Source organism: Oreochromis aureus, linkage group 19 (genome assembly GCF_013358895.1).
Source record: "Oreochromis aureus strain Israel breed Guangdong linkage group 19, ZZ_aureus, whole genome shotgun sequence".
In the NCBI taxonomy this organism is placed as follows: Eukaryota; Metazoa; Chordata; class Actinopteri; order Cichliformes; family Cichlidae; genus Oreochromis; species Oreochromis aureus.
In genome coordinates, this window is record NC_052960.1 from 11,993,275 (window position 1) to 12,014,512 (window position 21,238).

General features: G+C 42.0%; 1 protein-coding gene across 3 annotated transcripts in view; it reads left to right on the plus strand.

Moving 5' to 3' along the window:
- mta1 (metastasis associated 1) overlaps nucleotides 1-21,238 on the plus strand; it is a 49,529-nt gene that overhangs the window by 9,395 nt on the left and 18,896 nt on the right. For all 3 annotated transcript variants that reach the window (XM_039603498.1, XM_031737011.2, XM_031737012.2), the window contains 2 exons: nucleotides 1,174-1,241; nucleotides 5,359-5,452. In XM_039603498.1, the coding sequence (XP_039459432.1) occupies nucleotides 1,174-1,241; nucleotides 5,359-5,452 (162 nt within the window). The remainder of the gene's footprint in view (nucleotides 1-1,173; nucleotides 1,242-5,358; nucleotides 5,453-21,238) is intronic.

Genomic DNA, 21,238 nt, shown 5'->3' on the forward strand with positions numbered 1-21,238 from the left:
TTATTCAGTTGGTTTTCAAAGATGATGCCTAACAACTTTAGAGTCAAAAATGGAATATCTTCCATATTGGTTGAACTGGTTGGTTGAGCAAAACCATTCAAAACTGTTTGAATGCCACCTTTGGGTTTTAAAAGGAAGCTGGAAACAGAACGGCTTGATAAATGCGTCTTAGATAATTGTTTTAATTGTGTTTACAATGTTTTGTGTGAGGATTTTTCCTTTAACTGTGGCACTTATTATTGTGCGGGGTAGACTTGGATGTCGTTGCAGATTATGGGTGTGCTAACAGGATGGGTGCATGCCTAAACCAGTTAAGTGTTGGACACAGGAGGAGCAAGAAATGAAGGCAAGAGTCAGTGTATGTTGCGGCTGTGCTGGTGGAATTTTGGGCGATCTCTGGCCTAGTCGGTCAAGAAGACGGGTCTTAGGGGAGCGTGGGGGGATGGGAGGGGGCCGATTTAGGGTGAAGGGAGGATAGCTCCAGCTCCAGGCAACATACCAAGTGTGGGGTATAATCTGACAGCACTCAGCCAAGACACATGCAGGGCTAAGACCAGGCACCCTACCAAGACTGGGGCCTGTGGGGACATCCTGGTGAGAGCTAAGCCTCCAATGGGCCTGGAGTGGTGCCAGGAGCAACACACACACACACACACGCGCATACACGTTAACACAAATGCATAGTAAATCCACACACGCGTGGTAAAGCCTGTGCAGTGTCTCTCGTACACCCACACACAAATGCAGACACACTGCGCATACAAACACCACCACACATGGGGAGAATGAATGGAGCAATAAGACAAAGAAAGCATGAGGGCTGAGGAAATACAAGGTTTGCTATTTGAATGGAAGGGTTGGAGAGCCAGTTTTGTTGTTTATGTGCGAGTGTGCATTAGCACGTCAACATCTCATTCTGTCAGACTTCCCAACTACAACAGCAACTGCTGTGTATGAAATTAGCCTAATCGAGTTAAATCAACATTTTGTGTATGTCTCTGCTGCACTTTCCTCTCGACTAATCAAGCTGTCGTTGTGTGGTCCAGTTGGAAATTGCCCTGAACGTTTGACTGACCTCACATTGTTAACTGACACTTCTTTGTCTTTCTCTTTCCATTCCCCACTCCGTTTCTCTTTCTGTTCCTCCTTCTCCTTCTTGCTGTTCCTCTGCAGATTATGTTTATTTTGAGAACTCGTCCAGTAACCCACTGCTGATCAGGAGGATAGAGGAGCTGAACAAGGTGAGTGTGAGTGGGTGTCTGAGGTTGAATTTATACCCTTGAATGCAGCACATATCCCAGCACTGTAAATCGGATATTAATGTCTCTATCTCAACCATTCAAGTACACTTTAATAAAGGCACATTTTAACTAATATTAGGTGCTTTTTTTTTGGTATATTTAAGTAAAAATAAAAAAATGTATCTTGTAATGTAGAATAGTTTTGCCATTAAAATCTATTTTCATTAGCTTTTTTGATATCTGAAGCTACTTTATACTTTCTACAGCTTGGCTTGTTCAGTGCAAAAACTCCTCTTAGGTAGGAGGGGAATATATTAAACTGCCTAATTATTTTTTTCACTGTACATGTGTTATTTCACTTCATAATTTATTAGAGTGAACATAACATCTGAACAAATTGCACTTTGATTACAATGCAAATTTTGGTTTGGGGAATGTTGAAAAGAGGCATGTAATGATAGGCTGATTTATTTATTGAGAGAAACAAAATCATTATCTGTGCTGAAGTGTCTCAGCTTCTGAAGTGTGATGATTTGCAGATTTTATTGTGTATGCGACAGCAAATAGGCTTTCATATGGCTTCAGACTTACAGTCATTAAAAAAAAAGAAAATATAGCCTCTTAAAATTATAAGTTTTATATATCAGGGCATCAGAAAAACTTGGTCTTTAACAGGTCTTAAAATTAGGTAAATGTAACGCCAGAAGAAAAACAACACATATTACACCATGTCATTATTTAGCAAATATTAAGCCAAAATGCGGGAGCAGCGTGTGGAAAGACTAAGTATGTGCTAACTGTGTCCACAGGGATTAAAAGTGGAAGTATCAGCCAGGTGCTCCTAATCAAATTCACTTGATCATCATCAAGTATGGCCACCTCTATAAAAGCAGAAGCTTTGTCAGTTTTTTGGTCTGAAGCATTTAAGTGTGTGTGTTAACACAGTGCCAAGGAGGAAAGATGTCAGCAATGATCTTAATGAATCAAATGTTGCTCACCATCAATCTGAGTAGGGTTAAAAGTCAATTTCCAAACACTTTGAAGCCCATCATGCGACAGCGAGAAAGATTATTCACAGTTGCCAGTCTGCACTGAAGTGGACATCCCAATAAACTCACTCCAAGGTCAGACCATGTAATGCTTGGAGAAATTGCAAACAACCCAAGAGCCACATTTAAGACACTATATAGGCCTCAGTAATTGACTGGACAAGACTGGACAAGTATGGCTTGTTTGGAAATTTGCCTCTTCTCATGAAGAAAGAACATGGCAACATGGCTTGGGTAAGGAAAGTCACATCTGAACAAATCGCCAAGACTTCAGGAACAATATCATTTGGACAGATGAGACCCTAGTGGAGACAAACTGTCAAGCACGGTGGTAGAGGGGTTGTGATTTTGGCATGTTTTGCAGTCATTGAGTCAATTCTTGTATACCCAAGTATTCTAGTCAAATGTGAGGTCATCTAAAGCTTGGCTAAAATTGTGTCAATCACACTAGCAAATCTCTTCTAGAGTGGCTGAAAAGTGAAAAAAAAATCCAAGTGATTCAATGATCCAGACAAAGTCCAGACCTCAGCCTGATTAAAATGCTGTGGTGGGACCTTAAAAGAGCTGTGCATAAATTAATGCCCACAAACCTCAATGAACTGAAGTAACACTGTAAGAAGAGTGAGTCCAAGTTCCACCACAACAATGTGACAGACTGATTAAGTCGTACTTAAAATGATTTCAAGTTATTATTGCTAAAAGTGGTTCTTAAAGCTATTGACTCATGGTATGCAATTAGTTTTTCACACACTGCTTCTGCATTTTGGCTTAATTAAATAATGACACATTGTAAATGCCATGTGCTGTTGTTCATCTGAGGTTAAATTTACCTGGTTCTTAAGCCTTGTTATGGACTGCATTGTGTTTTTTTTTTTTTTTTCTTAATGCCCAGATATGTAAAGCCTTAGAATTAACAATGGGCGTGCTTTAATTTTTTACTGTTAGTGTGTTTTTAGACAATGCACTACTTGAATATGGGATGCTAGTCTTGACAAATTCTACAGACTAGATCTTAATGAAAAGAGAAACCAAATGTTAGTAGACAGATTTTTATTATCCTTTTAAATGTATGATTTGTGTGGTGCATATAGTAAATGTTGTGTTTTTATTCAGCATAATGCAGTAGTGAAAGCAGTATTGCGTTATAGTGTCACATTAATGATGATGTTGTTGTTAAGGTGTTGGGTAAATCCCAGCCTGCTATTTGGTACGTTGTTCAGTTAAAGAAGCAGAAAAAGAGATGTCTCTGTAGACTAGTTACAGGTGCCTGCTGTCTGTCCCCTGTTCCAGGCCTGTGCTGAATAATATGGAGAGTGTTTAATGTGATTGACACAGAGCTCAGAGTCGGCCTTCTATTCTGTCTGTCACTGTCAGTCTCTGTGCTCCGCGGGGATCTTTGGGTTTCTCTTCCATATGGCCTGAGATGCTGGTTTAGAAAATACAGTGTCTGAGGGGAAAAATTTCCATTGATCAAAACTGAAAACTGATCAAGTTAACAGTTTAGTCTGAAAACCTTTCTGCAGTCTAAAGTGCACACCAGTAGGTTTGCCTGCTGATTAAAATGTGAAATAAATATGCAGTGTATAGCTTTCATGTAACTTGCATGCACATTTCTCTGTGTCTATTTATGATAATATTGTGAAAGGAAACATATATTTCACTGTTAAAGTCACAGATCTTACTTGGGCATGTTGCTCAGGTATATTAACAGCAGCCAAATTATATTTGAAGCCTCATCTTTTTCCCAACCTACTCTCTGGGATGCTCCATCATTCTGTATACATGATGGAGTATTTCTTGTTCTGCTCTTGAGGTACTGTGTGAGCTCCAGGGCCACTCTACCCAAAACCTGCATCAGGTGAAGTGCTGGTTCTTGTGCTACCTCATGGAGGCTGCAGAGCAGAACAATGACTGCTATGAGCTAGCTGCAAGTTCGTGGATTTGGTGTCCCCCAGCGAGACAAGAGACTTGAAGGAGAAGCAGCTGATTGTGTTGCTTAATTAATTGTTGGTTGCAAAGTACTTGGCAAGTAGAATATTTGCAATGGGGCACATGCACCCCCAAGAATATCTAATTTAATGTGAAACACTCCTTCTTATTCTACTGTCCTATATTTAAACTCTGATCCATTAAAAAAAAAATCCTGGATAAGCCTTGTTTTTCATTTCTTACACACAAACTCCAATGATAGTGCTGACCATAAATGGCTATAGTACACTAAATAAAGTTCTTACAGCTTAAATGTGCACATACATAATTTTATGAAGTGATACTGGAAATGTTAAGATTAACTGTGAGTCATGTCATGTCATGCTATATGTGCTGTCACAGGGTGCTGTGGGAGTTTTATTTTATTCAAAACTTTCTTTTTTTTCAAAGAAAATGTTTTATTTTGCAGCCATAAATGGGCCAATTATCTCTCCTCTGTTCTATGGCCTTTGTTCAAAAATGGAACTGGAAAATTGGATTTTAATTATTTGATGATTGGGAAAGTAGAAAGTCTGCAGAGCTGAAGTGTCTACAGAATGTAAATCTGTGTTAGGTGTTCACTTTGTACTTTGTTTGTCATCCCTTCGTTCCTCGTTCAGTACACAATAAACTCATAAAAAAGTTAGTCAGTACTCAAAACTTAATGCATAGTGATTTGAAAAAGGTAAAAGCTACAACTTGGTGTCTAAATTATACTTAGTATCTTTTACACTTTAAATAATCTTACTAGGATTACTAGTTTCTGTTTTTAGGTAGTATTCAATAAAATATTGTCATGCAGATTCTAATTTAAAAACAGTTCTGCATGAAAACATCTATGTAGAAATTAATGTGAAGGGAAAAGAGCTTGGGCTTGCACAGACACAGTCCTCATCACTGCAACACATGATTTTTTTTTTTTTTTTTTTTTTCTTTTTTTGGAGGATTGCTGTGGCCACTTTGTTTTCAGGCAAAGTTAAAAAACTACCCTCAGTTATGGGTTTTTCATCTGTGTGCGCGTGCCCGTGCATGCGCATGTTGGTTCTCTGTGTGAGGCACCACTTGTTGCCATGGTAACGCTGATTGTCTCTGGTTTGCAGACAGCCAATGGGAATGTGGAGGCCAAAGTGGTGTGTTTTTACCGGCGCAGGGACATCTCCAGCACACTCATCGCTCTGGCAGACAAACATGCAAGTGAGTGACCGACCATAACCCAGCCAGCCAAAATCATGCATCAAACAAAACTGCCAACCAGGACATGAAACATTTCTTTCTGACAACGCTCTGCAGTCATTTTCCACTGCAAACTTGTGGTACTTTCACATCCAATCGAACAAGATTTCCCTGAACAGAAAAATACAGCTCTGCTTGTTGTTTGGCTTGATTGTAAGCTTGTTTGCACTCCAGATTTTATCAAGGGGTGATACAAAATTGAAGTTTGTTTTCTTTTACCAAGCTGGTCCAGACTTTAGCCCCTCCTCTGATAGACTGGCTTGCAGAAAGCATTCAATAAGTTATGTATATCAATATGGTAACGTCTGGGTGTTTGGGTGAGTTTAGTGCTTGAATATGCTCCTGTCCTTCAAAACTTGGAGCAATGCTGCTTCGGCTCCATCTTAGGTGGCTTTGTATGTTTTTTTTTTTTTCGTTTTTTTTCTTTTTAAGTTCTGGCTACCAGGAAGTTTTGTCTGAGAGAAGTGCTTGCAAGCGGTGGTTTTAAAAATAGGGAAGGGGAAATATAGAAGCTCCGTCAGAGGGACATAGAATGTGATGGTGGGTTTGTTAGCAGTAAAAGAAAGTAGTGTAGATGAAAACTGTTAACAGGTAACAGAAGTATGTCATTTAAAGGCCAAACTATTGAGACTACTAGGTCATGTCCCTCGTGGTCAGTTGGAAATTACGCCTTCAGGGCACTGCTCCAGAGTGCCTAAAGAAATAGAGAAGGATACAGGATTTATTGCCACTTAGAGATATTGCTTTTGGCATGACCACCTCTTCCATATCACCTCTTTGACCATGTAAAAGGCAGCTTTTTTGACACATGGAGGTACATCGAGGTCCCACTATGGGCCTTTTATGAGGTAACTATGCACAGTTTGACTACATATATTTAAGGCACTTTGTCTGTTTTCCTTTAATCTTTGCATTTTCTTCTTATTTTATTGTAATCTTCTAAACATTTTTTAACTGAATAAAAACCTGTGCAGTTTGCTTGTTAGTTGAATACGGTTGTAAACCTTGTCTGCAAGCCAACCTTGCCTTGGAAGGTTATATCTATTTTAAATTAACTTGAAAAGACTTGAGTTCATCCTCATTTGAAACTGTTGTCTATCTATTGTGTATTTAGTCTTGTGGGAAGATATAATCACCCACTACTACCCACTACTTAAGTTAGTAATCTGTATCCATGCTGCCACAGCGGAGCATTTGGTTGCCTCGCAACAAGATGGACCTGGGTTCAAACCCAGGAAGGTTAATGCAGCCAATGTAAGAGGTTCTTAATCTCACGGGTTCTCACTGGTTAAATAGAGGCTAAATAGATCTATGAACAGTTATTTTTCATATCGTCTGTCATCAGGAATCTGATATTCACCTGATATTCACCTGTGTCAGTGGTCATGTGGCAGCAATGTAAAAGAATCAAACAAATCAAATGGGTCATTCTGTACTCATCAATCACATTTTTATTATTTTTTCCATTTCTTTGAACAAGTCATTTCTCTGACGTCGCTCCATTTTATTGCATGTGTTTTTGGCCCACTTGTAATCCTGAATTACTGATGTACTTTCCTAGGTGACTGACAGAAAGCAACATACTCAGCTGGTTCCTACTATAACTGTTATACAAAAGAGCAGATATAGCTAAGTAGAATAACACATTAGCACTTTTGCTTTCTCTGTGTAATGGAGTGTTTCACACTCCTGACATACTCAGGTTCTTGTGGAGGCTCAAAAAGACTTTTGGCTAAAGCAGGTACACTTGGTGTCCAGAGCAAATGTGGCCTTCTGTGTCAACACAAAGTTTTATCACTTAGACTTAAAATTAATATGTAAGCACTCCTAAAACAGATTCAGCTAAAGCAAATAGAAAAAATCTTTGCACGTTATTTGACGTCCATTTTTTTCTTGTGATAACCAGCAGTGGAAACACTGACATCCTTTAGTCGAGACCAGCAAAACCAGCCACCAGACTTTGACTGGGTGTGGCAGGATAAATGTTAGCTCTTCGGGTGTGAAAGTGTGTGTGTGTGCGTGCGTGTCTGAGAGCTACCAAGTATCCTGTTAGAGTGTGTGTGTGTGTGTGTGTGTGTGTGTGTGTGTGTGTGTGTGTGTGTGTGTGTGTGTGTGTGTGTGTGTGTGTGTGTGTGTGTGTCTGTGTGTGTGTGTCTGTGTGTGTGTGTCTGTGTCTTAACCACAGCATCTACTGAGGAGGCCTGGGGGTTGTAACCATGACAGAAGGGGATTGTTTATTCTGCTGGACCACACAGCATCAGCTTGTTAGTGTGGCGTTCTTTTAAGAAGGTCTGATTATTTTTGATGTTTTTGTTCTTGCTCTGGTGTTGATTGAAAAGGAAATATGCTCTTATTGTATATTGGAAAGAGTCGTGAAATATTGCGAGCTGTGATATTTGGGTATTTTTGTGGATCGCTTGTATCCTCTCTCTGGTTTGTTGATGAATAAATATGAATGTATAATCAGGGTTGCAGTGTTAAAAACAATACTCCAATAAAGCTAGCGTTATATGGAAGTTGCAGTGTGATGGATATTGCATTATGAATGTTGTAGAGTAATGCATCAGTGGACTGTTCCTATATAGACCTCTGCCAGCTGCAGTTCAGTGAGGGGGCTTCTAGACATTTTCAATATGTAAAAAATGCATGGAAGGAATTGCTGTGCACCACATGGGTGTGGGCTGCATCCTGTCTGCATTTATGTAGCTGCAGCCCCACTTTGGCTGAGTGTATATGTGTATCTGCATGCTTGTGTGGGTCCGCGTGTTATAGGTGCATGATGTACTTGAGTTTTTAGCTCTGGGCCCTGTCGGAGGAATTGCTGAAGGGGTGCATTTAATTCAGTTTCGTTGTGGATCAGCGGAGGATGGCGGTGGTGTGTGTGTGCTTTTAATGTGTGTCTGCTGTGAGTCATTGATCAAATATTTTGCTTGCAAAGATTCAGAGCACTCCCTCAATGGGGCCTCCGAATCCAGTGGTAGCCCCTCCCCTGTGAGTGAAGCAGGCTCCTGAGTGGTCAGCCTCTGTGGCAGATTTGCCATTTTACCTCCACGGCCCCTCCTTCCACACATTTGAATTTGCCATGACTCAAACCTTTTTTCTATTTTGGAGATGTCGCTCCTTGCTTCTATAAACAATAGGAAACACTGTTGCCAGTGAAATGATGCACAGAAAGTTGAATCAGGTCCTGGGCTAATGTTATGTTACATCGACCTCTCTTTTTTCAGGCTAAAATAATGTCCAAAAACAATGGAATATTCTTTTTATTATGTTTTTAATGTCGAATAACTAAGTGCACTCACGGTATAGGAGTTTGCACATCATCCCGTATACAGTTAGAAAGTAATAAGCTTTTACTGTGAGGAATAGCCTCATCAGCTGTAGCTATTCAGACTGTCTTTGTCTTGTCTTTCTTTGTACAGCAGTGACTTATGCCACAGCAGGACTCACACTTTACCTACCACGAGCAAATAAAAACAAAAGAAATGTTTAAGAAAAGTTTCAAGAAAAAAGTGTACTGTAACTATAGGAATATTTATGTTTTTGCCTACATGAAATGCTGACATGTAGCTGTACAGATGGTTGTATACCATCTGGATTTTCCAGAATAATGCACCATGTAGCAGTCACTTTCAGGTGTTTCAATATTGTGTAAACAAATAAATGAAAACCTATGAAAGTATGAAAATAAATTCATATCTCCGTTTTCTTCAACCTGTCAGCTTCAAGTGGTTTACTGTTTGTTGCTAAAAGATATGCCTCTGGAATGAACATAACTGCTTTTTATTTTTAATGACCTTGTTTTCTGCGTGTATTTACAAGCACGCACGAAAAGAAATTTCTATAAAAACTGCATTTTGTCAGCTATTCAAAACCATACACAGCAACAGCCAGATTATTCTAATTCTATTTTCTACTTCCTGATGTGTTCTACAAAAGCTGGTAGTCGTTAGATATGCTATTGACACTGCATAGCAGTTTGAAAGGCACATTTCATCGTGTCTACTGCACTGCTGTAGAAATGATCTTAAACATGTGACCACGTGTAAACGGGTGGCGCAGTGAGAAGATTCTGGGTTGGAATCTATTGTCTAGGTGTACTGTACTTGCGCCCACAGTCTAAAGACAGCCTTGTTAGGTGAACTGCTAATTCTGGATTGGCTTTAGGTGTGGATATAAGCTTGAATGATTGCATGTTTCTCTATATTAGCTTTGCGATGGGCTGGTGTGCTGTACATGGTTTACTTGGCCTCTAACCTAGAGTCAGGTGAGATGGTCTCCAACCCCTTGTGACCCTAACGTGGATCGATGTATTGTTGATGGCATATTTTTCTTTCTCAACATCTGTTATTATAGTTATTATAGTCATTTTAATACTTTATTTAATTGAAAGAAGGTCAGTCTATATGCAACGCTATACATACCTTATTCAAATGGTACAGCTTAAGCTCACATACATGCGTTACTTGTTCCTAAGCCTTTGTAATGTGAGAAGGGTCGGCCTCCATATTGCAGTCATGGCTTGAATCTCTAGAAGACATGATTTATTATTTTGTGACTGTAAAGGCACTTTTGTGGTTATTCCTTCCAGCCAGAGTCAAATGAACATTAATCAGTCAAACCACACAATTTAAAACAATGTACATGGAGATTTGCTTATTATGTCTCTTGGTAGTTACATGTACTTGAATTTCTGAATCTATTCATTCACTGTAGAACCCTTGTGTGTTGTATCCTTAACCCTTTCCTTATGGAGTTAAGCTATAGGGATAAAATGTGGTCTGCTGCAACGACTGAACAACATCCAGGATGATTTTTGTGGTTTGAGGGGGAAAAAACAAACAATGCACAAGCAAAACTTCAGTGAATGCATGCTGGAGCTGAAGTCCCATTGTAACCATTATGCAACCGGCACAAAAAAATGATCGGCACTCCAACACTGCGTTGTCGTCTTCTTCCTTTCTTTCTTTTTTTTCTTCAGCTGACTGTGTTGTTGTTGTTGTTACTCTTACTTGGACTGTGCTGTGAAACGGGGGGAAATCATCTTGATAGTGCTCTTGGGTGAGATGGAAAGACGTTCAGAATCAAAGTACTTTTTCTTGTTCATCTCACCCTTGACGAGGCAGACCTAAGATGTCTATCTAAAGATTTATTTGAAATGGGTGTTACGCAGCACATAAAACGTTTATATCTAATCATTGATCATGTGGTGGGATTAGGTGTGGTTACTGCTATTTTTGTAGTAGCAGTTAACAACAATAGCAAAAATTCAAGTAACTTGAATGACTTGATTGCAAAAAGATGTTGTAGAGCTCACCATGTAAGTGTTTGTGAGGGTTTCACCCACATTTGCAAATAAAAATAGATTTTTTTTTGGGAGCACATGTTTGAACATAAAGTAGTACAACATTAAGCACAAGTAGGCCCCAGGTTTCTCAACAAAAAACTGATAACACAGCAGCAGCAGTGACAATGCTGTCATTGTTTAATGTGGAGTCTGTCTACACACAAATGGCGTAGAGTAAAGAGGCGGAGCTGTTATTGAGACAGTGAGCTCAGGTGGAGTGAAAAAAACATCAGCACTTTAAAATCTTTACTGGAAAAAAACAAGTGTTCAAAAAGCTCCAATGTGAAGAAAAGCGAAGAAGAAAAGTAAAAATATCTACAGTAAAGCTACAAAAGTTAAAATAAGTGATGAACTATTAACTTGGTGTTCACGATGCTTGATGAAGGCTGACAGCATAGCGGTCTAAAGGGGGATATGGGGTGTACAGTTTTATTTCAAGCGTTTTGTAACATCATTCAGCAGATTTAGGTTAATATAAAGATAATAAATTTAAATAAATTATTATTATTATTTTTCACAGGCCATTAAAAGTATACATTTCACAGTAAAACCCTGAGCCAATGACCCGGTGCTGTTACTCAGGACACTGAATTATTATTAACATTAATTATTAACATCTACACCATCACAACGTCTGCTTTCTGCAGCAGGAGGTGCTTCTTAAGAGCACATGGCAAACCTCAGTTCTGAGAACAGTCAGATGAAGCTACCACATGCTTAAAGGCTTATAGACACACAAAGTCACTAATTCACTGGTACACTTAAACATGAAGACACAAATACTCATGAACACACACCAAAATACAATATTGTTAGTTGTCTTTTTGCCTCATTTTAATGTTAGAAAGTCTTCTAAGAAGACAAAGGCTTTTTTTTTCTAATTCCTTAGTTTAGATTGTATGTATACCTTATTTTATTTAAGAAAAAGAAATCTGGTTTTAAGATGGTATGTAAATAAAATCAAAGGATTTTGTTTTTTTGACAGAGGTTATATCCAGTGATTATTGAAATAATCAACAGCCGCAGCCCAAGTGAGTTAATATCATATCTCAAAAGTAAACGGCTAATGGAGGACAGGGCAGTTAGATAAGTGTAGAAAATATCATCTCAGTATAATGTTGGGCATTTGGTTCATTGCCAAAACCATAGTCAGAATTATTTTGGTGAGTAATTGTTATATTGATCAAAACAGGCCTTTGTTGAACTGTTACTGTAACTGTAAATAGAACTTTATTAGTCATTTGAGCTAATGAGGAGGCAGAGGAGGACATGAGGCAGGATAAGGGTGATGTGATGTGAAGAATGATGGAGTTGGGCTGATATTAGTGTACCTTATAACAGGCCACTGTAGGATGTTTGCAAAGGTATGTGTGTGGAGGTATCTTAAGGCTCAGAGAGAGTTCTTAGTTCAGCACCTGGATTCTGCTTCATATTCCACACACAAAGTTTTTCACTTTGCGTCAGTCCATTGTAAGTGAGCTTTGGGCCCCAGAAGACCACAGCATTTCTGGATCACGTTCACACATGGCTCCTTTTTTGCATGAACTTTAAACTGCATTTGTGGATGACATGGCAAACTGTGTTCACAGACCATGATTTCAGGAAGTGTTTCTGAGCCCATGCAGGGATTTCTGTGACAGAAACATGGCTGTTTTTTAATGCAGCGCTGTCTTAGGGCCCAAATTAGGGCTGCTCAATTAATCGAATTTTAATCTAGATTACGATCTGGGCTTTCAACGATCTTTAAAAATGACTGAGCCGATTATTAGCACCTCCCTCGTGCTTTACTCTCGCGCTGCTCCGTGTGGCAAATCGAGCGCACCTCTCTGCGTTTCGAACACGCGTCACAACAATTAAGAGGACCCGAGGGAAGCTCGGAAAGCTCGGAAAGCTAAGCAGAAGTTATTTGGAGAGGAGAGGATAATGGCTGCTGAAGAAAGAATGCCGTTGGTTGAAAAGAGAGGTAAAACGACTTCAGTGGTGTGGAAACATGGGTTCGCGGAGTCAGACGTGGATCAAATATTGTGCAGTATTTTGAAGTTCACTAAACATTGATGTTTACATTTTTCATTTATTTTTTATATTGCAAACATTTCCACTGTAATCAGTATTTGCACACTATTTTATATTATTTTTTTGACAATCTTTAAAGCCATTATTCAATACATTGTTATTGTTAAATAAATATTGTCAAATAATCGAGATCTCAATTTCAGTGAAAATAATCGTGATTATCATTTTTGCCATAATCGAGCAGCCCTAGCCCAAATGTCACGAGTATCCAGTAATGATTATCAGCCTTGTGCACAGAGATTTCTCCAGATTCCTGGAAACCTTTGATGATATTATGTATTGTTGATGATGAGATATTCAAAGTTTTCACAGTATTACATGGAGGAACATTGCTCAGAAATTTCTTCCACAATTTTGCAGATCAATTTTTTTCCTTTTTGGCAGATTAAGGAACCTTTGCTCACCTTTACCTCTACGAAAGTCTGTCCCTCAATAAGACTTTTTATAACCAGTCTTACTGCCTTTTCACAACAAACCTAATTATTTGCAAAATACTCCACCACACATTTCTTTTAAGTACCACTTACTTTTCCATTGTTTTGTTGCCCCACCCCCAGAAACTTTTTTTGTTCCGAACATGTTACATTTTCTTAGTTTTCTTTTTTCTGCTGTAAATATGGATTTAATAGCTCTGCAAGTCATTGATGTCTTTTGTTTTAGACAGCCTCCCAACTTTGAAATTAGGATTATGATTGAAATTTAAATTCAGTTAATTAAAAAAGTTTCATTTTTTTTTAAATTTAATAGTCATGGATATGATGGATTGGTTATAAGAGGTTTACCAGTGGTATTTTAGTAATTACATGAGCCTCTCTGCAGCCATTTACAGTTCAGTACATTTAAAAAAAAGTGGTCTGTTTCATAGAGATGTAGTCAGTTGGTTAAGTTAACACCAATCAGCTATGCTTTCCTCACCTCCTCAACTTGCCCTGAAGCCTGCTCTCTCCTTTCCTCTCCCTCCTCTCACCATCTCAACACAGTAAGGCGACCCATTCATCAATAATTGATAATTGGCTGGGACAGGTGAGATGGAGAGGCAATTTGTAGAGTATGGTGTGGGTGCACTGCCAGGAGATTGGCTCCGAGGAGGAGAGGAGGAGGACTGAGGTTGGGGAGTTGAATTGCTTCTCAAGGACTCACAGCCAGGGGCCAGCTGGAAGGACCAGCCTGCTGATGGACCACTACATAATCCTGCTAGAGTGTGTGTGTGTGTGTGTGTGTGTGTGTGTGTGTGTGTGTGTGTGTGTGTGTGTATATATGAAGTAATAAATATGGGCATGCAGAAGCAGAGTAACACACATCCAAACACTCACACCCACATATTGAGACTTAGCTTTGAAGTCAAGCAAATACTATTTGTATTGCAAAATCAAGAATCATACGTTTGCTTCAAGGTCTTTGCAATCTGGATAACATGAAAGCCACCATCGGTAAATTCACCAGTAATCTACTACAGGGAAAAATTTCACAAAACACAAATAGGGAGGTATGCATTAAATACAGGCAGGCTTTGTGAGTCCACTGTGATCCTAAATTGGCAGGAATGCTCGAAGCAGTTCAGGAGTGCAAAAGGAGACGACCTCAAAGGGGACAACAGCCAAATTTAATTTATTTAGGCTCTCTGTTTTTTATTGAAGAACCACAAAAGATTTTGATTTCACCTCTTCTATAAAGGCATATAAAGTTTCAGGTTTTTAGTCTCCAACAGAACTCCTGGTCTTTGACAGGGCTTCACATTTTTTTTTTCTGCCAACTCAAACCTCAAATCTAATCTCTTTTCCTGCATCTTTATTCCTTTTCTCCTAATAAGGCCTATTTTGACATTAGAATAATACCCCACAACTCCAGATATTCTGTAGTGTAAGAAATCCTCTTATATACTTCACATGTATGTTTTTGAGGTCAACTGGGACTAATTGTGGCTATATTTGTTTATATAATGTTATATTATTGAGAGACGGATAAAATGAGCAGTAATATATCCTGAAGGATCAGGGGTCAATTAAGGTACTCCAGCTTTGGATCTTACTGTATATAATTCCTCTTTTTCCTCACTTTGGATGAAGAAACAAGGAAAGCATTCTAGTAACAGTGCTTTATTGTGATATTCATTGTGTTATATAGTGATGGTCTCCATTTTTGTTATCAGAGGTAACACTGTTGGTTCTAATTACTAGTTTTAAATGTATTTACTGTCCAAAAAAATACCCAAAACATTGATGTACTGGTAAATCTTTTCTATGCATACTTTTGCATCACAGTAAAGCCAGTTTCACTGATATTCAACACAACTTTATTTGCACAATATGAATTTGATTTATTTATTTATTTTTTAAATACCAGAGCAATGCCTTGTAAAGGAAAACCGACGTGCACTTCCAGTTTTTAACATCTGATTCATGGTAACTGCTGGGAACATCAGTACAGTATCTTTATAGAAATGAGATTCACAAAACATCTCTCAGTTTAATCTCTGGTACTTCTCCTCTTTGGATCTTGGTCCATATTTTCCTGCCTTCACATGGAAGAAGATGGTGAAGCCCACGCTGTGTGTGAGTGTGTGTGCGCGCCTCTGCGTTGCCTGGGCATTGATAGTGTGTCTGCTGGGTGCTGAGTGCTGGGCAGAGTGAGGGAGAGATGGAGTACTTATTGATTTTGGCCACACATCTCTTCTCCTGAAAATCCCTTGATTGCTTTTGTTCTGCTCCCTGTCTCCCTCTTTCTGTCTCGCTTCCTCTAATGAAACTCCAAATGAATTGGAGCACGTACTGACTGCTCTCCCGCTCTTCGTTTCACTTCTGCTCTCTCATCGGCCTCCTTCCTCACTCTCTCACTCCGGCTCTCCCTGCTGATTTCTCTATTGCTCCCCTTCTACCTCTCTCTCGTTTCCTCGATGTGTTTATGTCGCTCGGCCTTCATCTTAAGCTCCCATTCTCTTTATCACTTTTGTCACATTTTTCTCCTGTGTTCTTCTCTACTGTTATCTGTCTCTCTGTTTATTTTACCATCCATCTCGCCTCCTTTTCCCTCTGCGTTTCCCTCATCCATCCACATCCATGGGAATAGGAATTAACATCGGAAATGTACTAACCCACTAGCCATGGTGCAATCTTTTACTAAAGGATGACTCAGATACATGGCTCACTCAAACAGGCAGACATCTCTTCAGCAATCTCTCCGTCCAGTCATTCTTGGACCCCTTTACTAGAACTGTTCTTTTCTCTTTTTTTCCTTCCCCTTCCTCTCACCTGGTGCCCTTTGATTCTTGCTTTTTCTACATGCAAATGTTAGAGTGTGTGTGTGTCTGTCTGTCTGTGTGTGTGCGTGAAGTACAACTAATAGAAGACAAATCTTTGAGCTCAGCTTCTGACTCAAGAGAAATTAGCTCAATCAGCAACACGCAACTAAAGGGAAACTCCTGAGTTTTACACCTAAAGTTCAGCTTATTAGTCAGTCAATATACTATCCAATTTGTGAGAACAGTTGAATAAATGTCTTCTGTGATAAAAAAGGGTTTTTATCAAGTCTTAAAAATAACAGAAACAAGGTGAGAGAGACTAACGGAAAGATTTTATTGGTTGTGTTCTGGGAAATATACGACCCAGCCGTTCTTTTATCCAGTCAGCCATCCATTCAGTCAGTTTCTTAACCTATTATCTAATTCAGGGTCATGGGAGAGGCTGGAGCATGTCCTATTTGACATTTGTTTAGAGACAAGGTATACCCTGGGGAGGATGGCAGGCTAACACAGAGAGACAGACAATCATTTAGGATCATGCTCACACCTATGGCCAATTTAGAATCCCAAACAGACAGGCACCAGCTGCACAGCAGGTTTGAACCCAGAAACTTTCCAAAGCATTGATTTTGCTGATGTTTTTAGTGGGAGAGGGAATTTTAAAATATATATGTTTTGCAGCTGGCTGTGATGCTTTATACATATATATATGGTGCTAACTTTCTGGAATACTTTATCTTTTTGCAAGTGTAATACAAAAGTTGCAGTACAACATTTTTTGAAGATTTTAAACCCAGCGTAATTTTTGGAAACCTTATGTTATTAAAAAATGCAATTGAAACAATGTCCATCCATGTACGCATCCACCATTCTTCTTCCACTTATCCAGTTCAGAGTTGCAGGAGGGCTGGACCCTATCCAGCTGCCATAGGGCGAGAGGCAGGGTGTACACCTTGGGCAGGTTGCCAGTCTCACAGGGCTAACACAGAGATCACGAAACCATTCACGCTCACATTCACACCTACGGCCAGCTTAGAATCTTGAGGTTACTTTATTCCGTAACCCCCGTTCTCTGATAACATGAGTGAGGTGTCTCACTATGGGGAACGCTCTCTCAGCGTTGTCCTCAGAAGCCTCTATATCATTACTCCAGCCAGTATTGGCTGGCAGTCGTGACGCCTGCGTCAGGGAGGGGCCACCCTCCTCCCTATAAAAGGTTGTGACGCAGCGTCACCCGTCATTCAAGATAAGCTCACCTCTTCCTCGCTTCGTGCAAGAAGGGTGATCTGGTGAGACACCTCACTCATGTTATCAGAGAACGGGGGTTACGGAATAAAGTAACCTCAAGTTCTCTTTCAAACATTCGTTTCGGTGTCTCACTATGGGGATATGCAGACTCCCGTATTGCCAGATAAGCCCATCTGAACGACTGACTGCCAACTTAGGAGGTCTCGTGGGGACCCACACTCAACACAGTGTGGGCTAGAGATGGTGCAGTGACATCCAACCTGTAAAACCTTGCAAAGGTCGAAGGTGAAGCCCAGCTCGCCGCTGCACATATCTCCTCTATAGAGACACCCCTAAAAAGGGCCCAAGAGGTTGCCATCCCTCTGGTAGAATGAGCACGGAGTCCCCCTGGGGGGGACAGGCCCGTGCTTGAATAAGCCAATTGGATTGCCTCAACAATCCAGTGGGAAATCGTTGTTTGCTAATGGGCTTGCCAAGCTGTGGTTTAGCCCAGGAAACAAACAGCTGATCCGACCTCCTGAAAGCCTTTGTTCTCTCCATATAGATACACAAAGCCCTAACTGGACAGAGAGCATGTAGGCGCTCCTGTCCAGGGAGGAGAAAGGAGGAGGGCAAAAAGCGTCCAGCTCAATGGGGTGCATTGGAGATAAGGATTTTGGGCACAAAGGCGGATTTGGCCTGAGTGTGACTCTAGAGTTATCCCGCGTGAACCGGATGCACTCTTTGTGTGCTGACAGCGCATGAATATCACTGACACGCCGCAGACGCGAGGGCCAGGAGCAATGCAGTCTTCAAAGACAGGATTTTTACTTCCACCTGGCTTAGTGGTTCAAATGGTGGCTGTGAAACTGCCTCCAACACCAGAGATAAATCCCACGTGGGAAGCGAGAGGTTTAGACACTGGGTGGAGCCGTCGTGCCCCTTTCATGAAACGGCAGACCAGTGGGTGGTGGCTCACTGGGCCATCCACGAAGCCCACATGGCAAGCTGAAATAGCTGCTAGATATACTTTAATTGTGGAAAAGGCCTTTCCTTTATCTAACAGTTCTTGGAGAAAGGAGAGAATTGTTGTCACAGAGCATTGAAAGGAGAGTGTGAGACTTTCCACACCACTCCTCAAATACCCTCCACTTGTTCTCATACAATGATCTTGTGGAGGGGCTCTAGCATTCTGAATAGTGGCTATAACTCCCTGGGGAGTCCTGCCGTACTCAGATTCAGCCTCTCACGGGCCAAGCCCACAGGGCGAGGCGCTCGGGATGAGGGTGAAAAATCTCCCCTGGCTTGGGAGACTAGGTCTCGTCCGGAGGGAGAGGCCACGGTTCGTCCCACAAGAGGGGCATAATTTCCGCCAACCAATGGGACCTCGTCCACCTTGGGGCGATCAATATCACTGTTAGCCCTTTTTCTCTCACTCTGGTTAGAGTGGGAGAAATTAAAACCAGCGGAGGGAACGCATAAAGCAGAGCATGTGGCCAGTTGTGAGCTAATGCGTCTACCCCCAGCGGAGCTTCCTGGTCCCTCAGGGAGAAATACAGTGGACACTGAGCGTTCTCCCTCGAGGCAAACAGATCGACCTGTGGCTGGCCAAAGCGGGTCCAGATTTCGGTCACCACATGTGGGTGCAGGGTCCAGTCCCCGTATTGCGGGTTTCCCCTGGACATTAAGTCCGCTCCCAAGTTCAGAGCTCCTGGAATGTGAGTAGCTCTCAGTGACAACAAATTGATGCTGCTCCACATGATCAGTCTGCGAGCCAGCATGTGCAACGGACGGGAACGTAACCCGCCCTGTCTGTTGATGTACGCCACAACAGTGGTGTTGTCTGTTCTGATCAGAACATGGTGGTTCCTCAACAGGGGAAGGAAGTGTCTCAGTGCTAGAAATGCTGCTAGCAATTCTAGCCAATTTATGTGAGCACCCCTCTGTTGTGAGTCCCAGCTGCCGCTCACTGCTCTGCCCTCGTGAGTGGCGCCCCAGCCCGTGAGACTCGCGTCCGTGGTTACCACCTTTCTGGCTGTGACAGCCCCCAGTGACACCCCCTGAGTGAGAAATGTGGGATTTCTCCAACAGCGGAGTGCTGCAGCACAGTCTGCTGTCACTCTGATATGGCGGTGGGTATGGCGCTTTTGATTCAGTCTCAGAGATGCGACCCATCGCTGAAATTCCCTCATATGCAGTCTGCCCAGTGGAATGACCGCCAGTGAGGACGCCATCAATCCCAGCATCTGCAGGCATTTCCTGAATGGGAGATATCTTCCCAACTGAAAAATGCCGGCATGTGATAGCATTTTCTGTGCTCTGTCCACAGAGAGACACGCTCTGTACGTTTGGGAGTTGAGGGCTATTCCTATGAAAGAGATGGCCTGAGCTGGCTGCAGGACACTCTTTTCGTAGTTTATGGTGAAACCCAGAGCCATCAGATGATCCACTGTCAACCTGGTGTGCTCTCTTCCCATTATTTCTGACTCTGATAGCAGCAGCCAATCGTCTATGTATGATGCTATGCGGATGCCCCGCCTCTTCAGTGGGGCTATGGCTGCCTCTGTGCATTTCACAAATACCCGAGGGCTCAGTGAGAGACCAAACGGCAGGACCTGGTACTCGTACATTCTGCCCTGAAACGCAAAGCGCAGGAATTTCCTGTGAGGCGGGTAAATAGGAATGTGAAAATATGCGTCCTTCAGGTCTATTGATGTAAACCAATCGCCTGGGCGCACTACATGCAGCAGAGTGGTGGGCGTCAGCATCCTGAATTTGTATGACCTCAGATGCTGATTCAGAGCCCGTAGGTCCAGTATCGGACGCAGTCCCCCTCCTTTCTTGGGCACGAGAAAATACTTTGAGTAAAAGCCGCACTGGCTCTGCTCCTGGGGTATTTCTCGTACTGCTCCTTTGACAGCAAAGTAGTTATTTCTTCTTGCAGGATCCTGGCTGATTCGCCTTGCAAGAGAGAAAATCACTCTGTGAAATCTGGGAGGGGTGTTTGCGGTGCAAGCGATAGCCTCGTTCTAATGTCCTCACAACCCATTCTGGTGCAGCGAGAGCTCGCCATCGCTCTATTCTCGCCGACAGCGGTCCCAATGACAGGCACTCCACAGTAGACGGAGCTCTGGCTCCCTCTTGTGGCGGAAACTGGTCCTTCGGGCCAGATCCGACTGCGCATCTTGGGCGGCTCGCGCCTGACCAGCGCTCATGGGTCCGGACACCACTGAGGAAATCAACCCGGTGGTGTCTGGGTGCGTGGGGGCATTATGTTTTTCAACATACTTTCTGTGTTTTTCACACATTTTTCCCGTGCCCTTGGCAACATGCCTGGATGCAACGGGTGAGTTTTTAATAAACAGAATGTTTTTATGAGACTGTGACTCGCTTGACTGCGCTGAACAGTGTCTCGTCGTCTCTTTGTTGAAATGCGCTCTGTGGGATCCAACTCGAGTCCCAGGCGCTGAAAGGAGGAGGCAGAACACACTTCTCGAGCGGGCTCGGAACTGAGCCCTGAGTGAACTTGGAGCTCGGGCTGGTCCGGCTCCGATCTCCCGTGGGGATGTTAGGCAGTCCGCTTCTTCTTGCGGTCGGACTGCTTGGCTGGTGGTGGGGCACCCTGAGCGGCAGCAGGCGGGACATGCTTCCTGGGCCAGTGGGTCTTAGGGTTTTGCGATCCTAGGGGACCCTGGGCGCGACCTGCGGGCTGGGCGGCGAGGGATTTTAAACGTCGGCACGCCCGGCTGGACGGCTGGTGACCTGAGCGAACGTCGGCGGCGACCGGGTGGAGGCGGGCGCAGCCTGGGCCTTCCTAGGGAGACACAGCTGCAGGGCCTCTCCCTCTTTCTTTTTCTCCTCG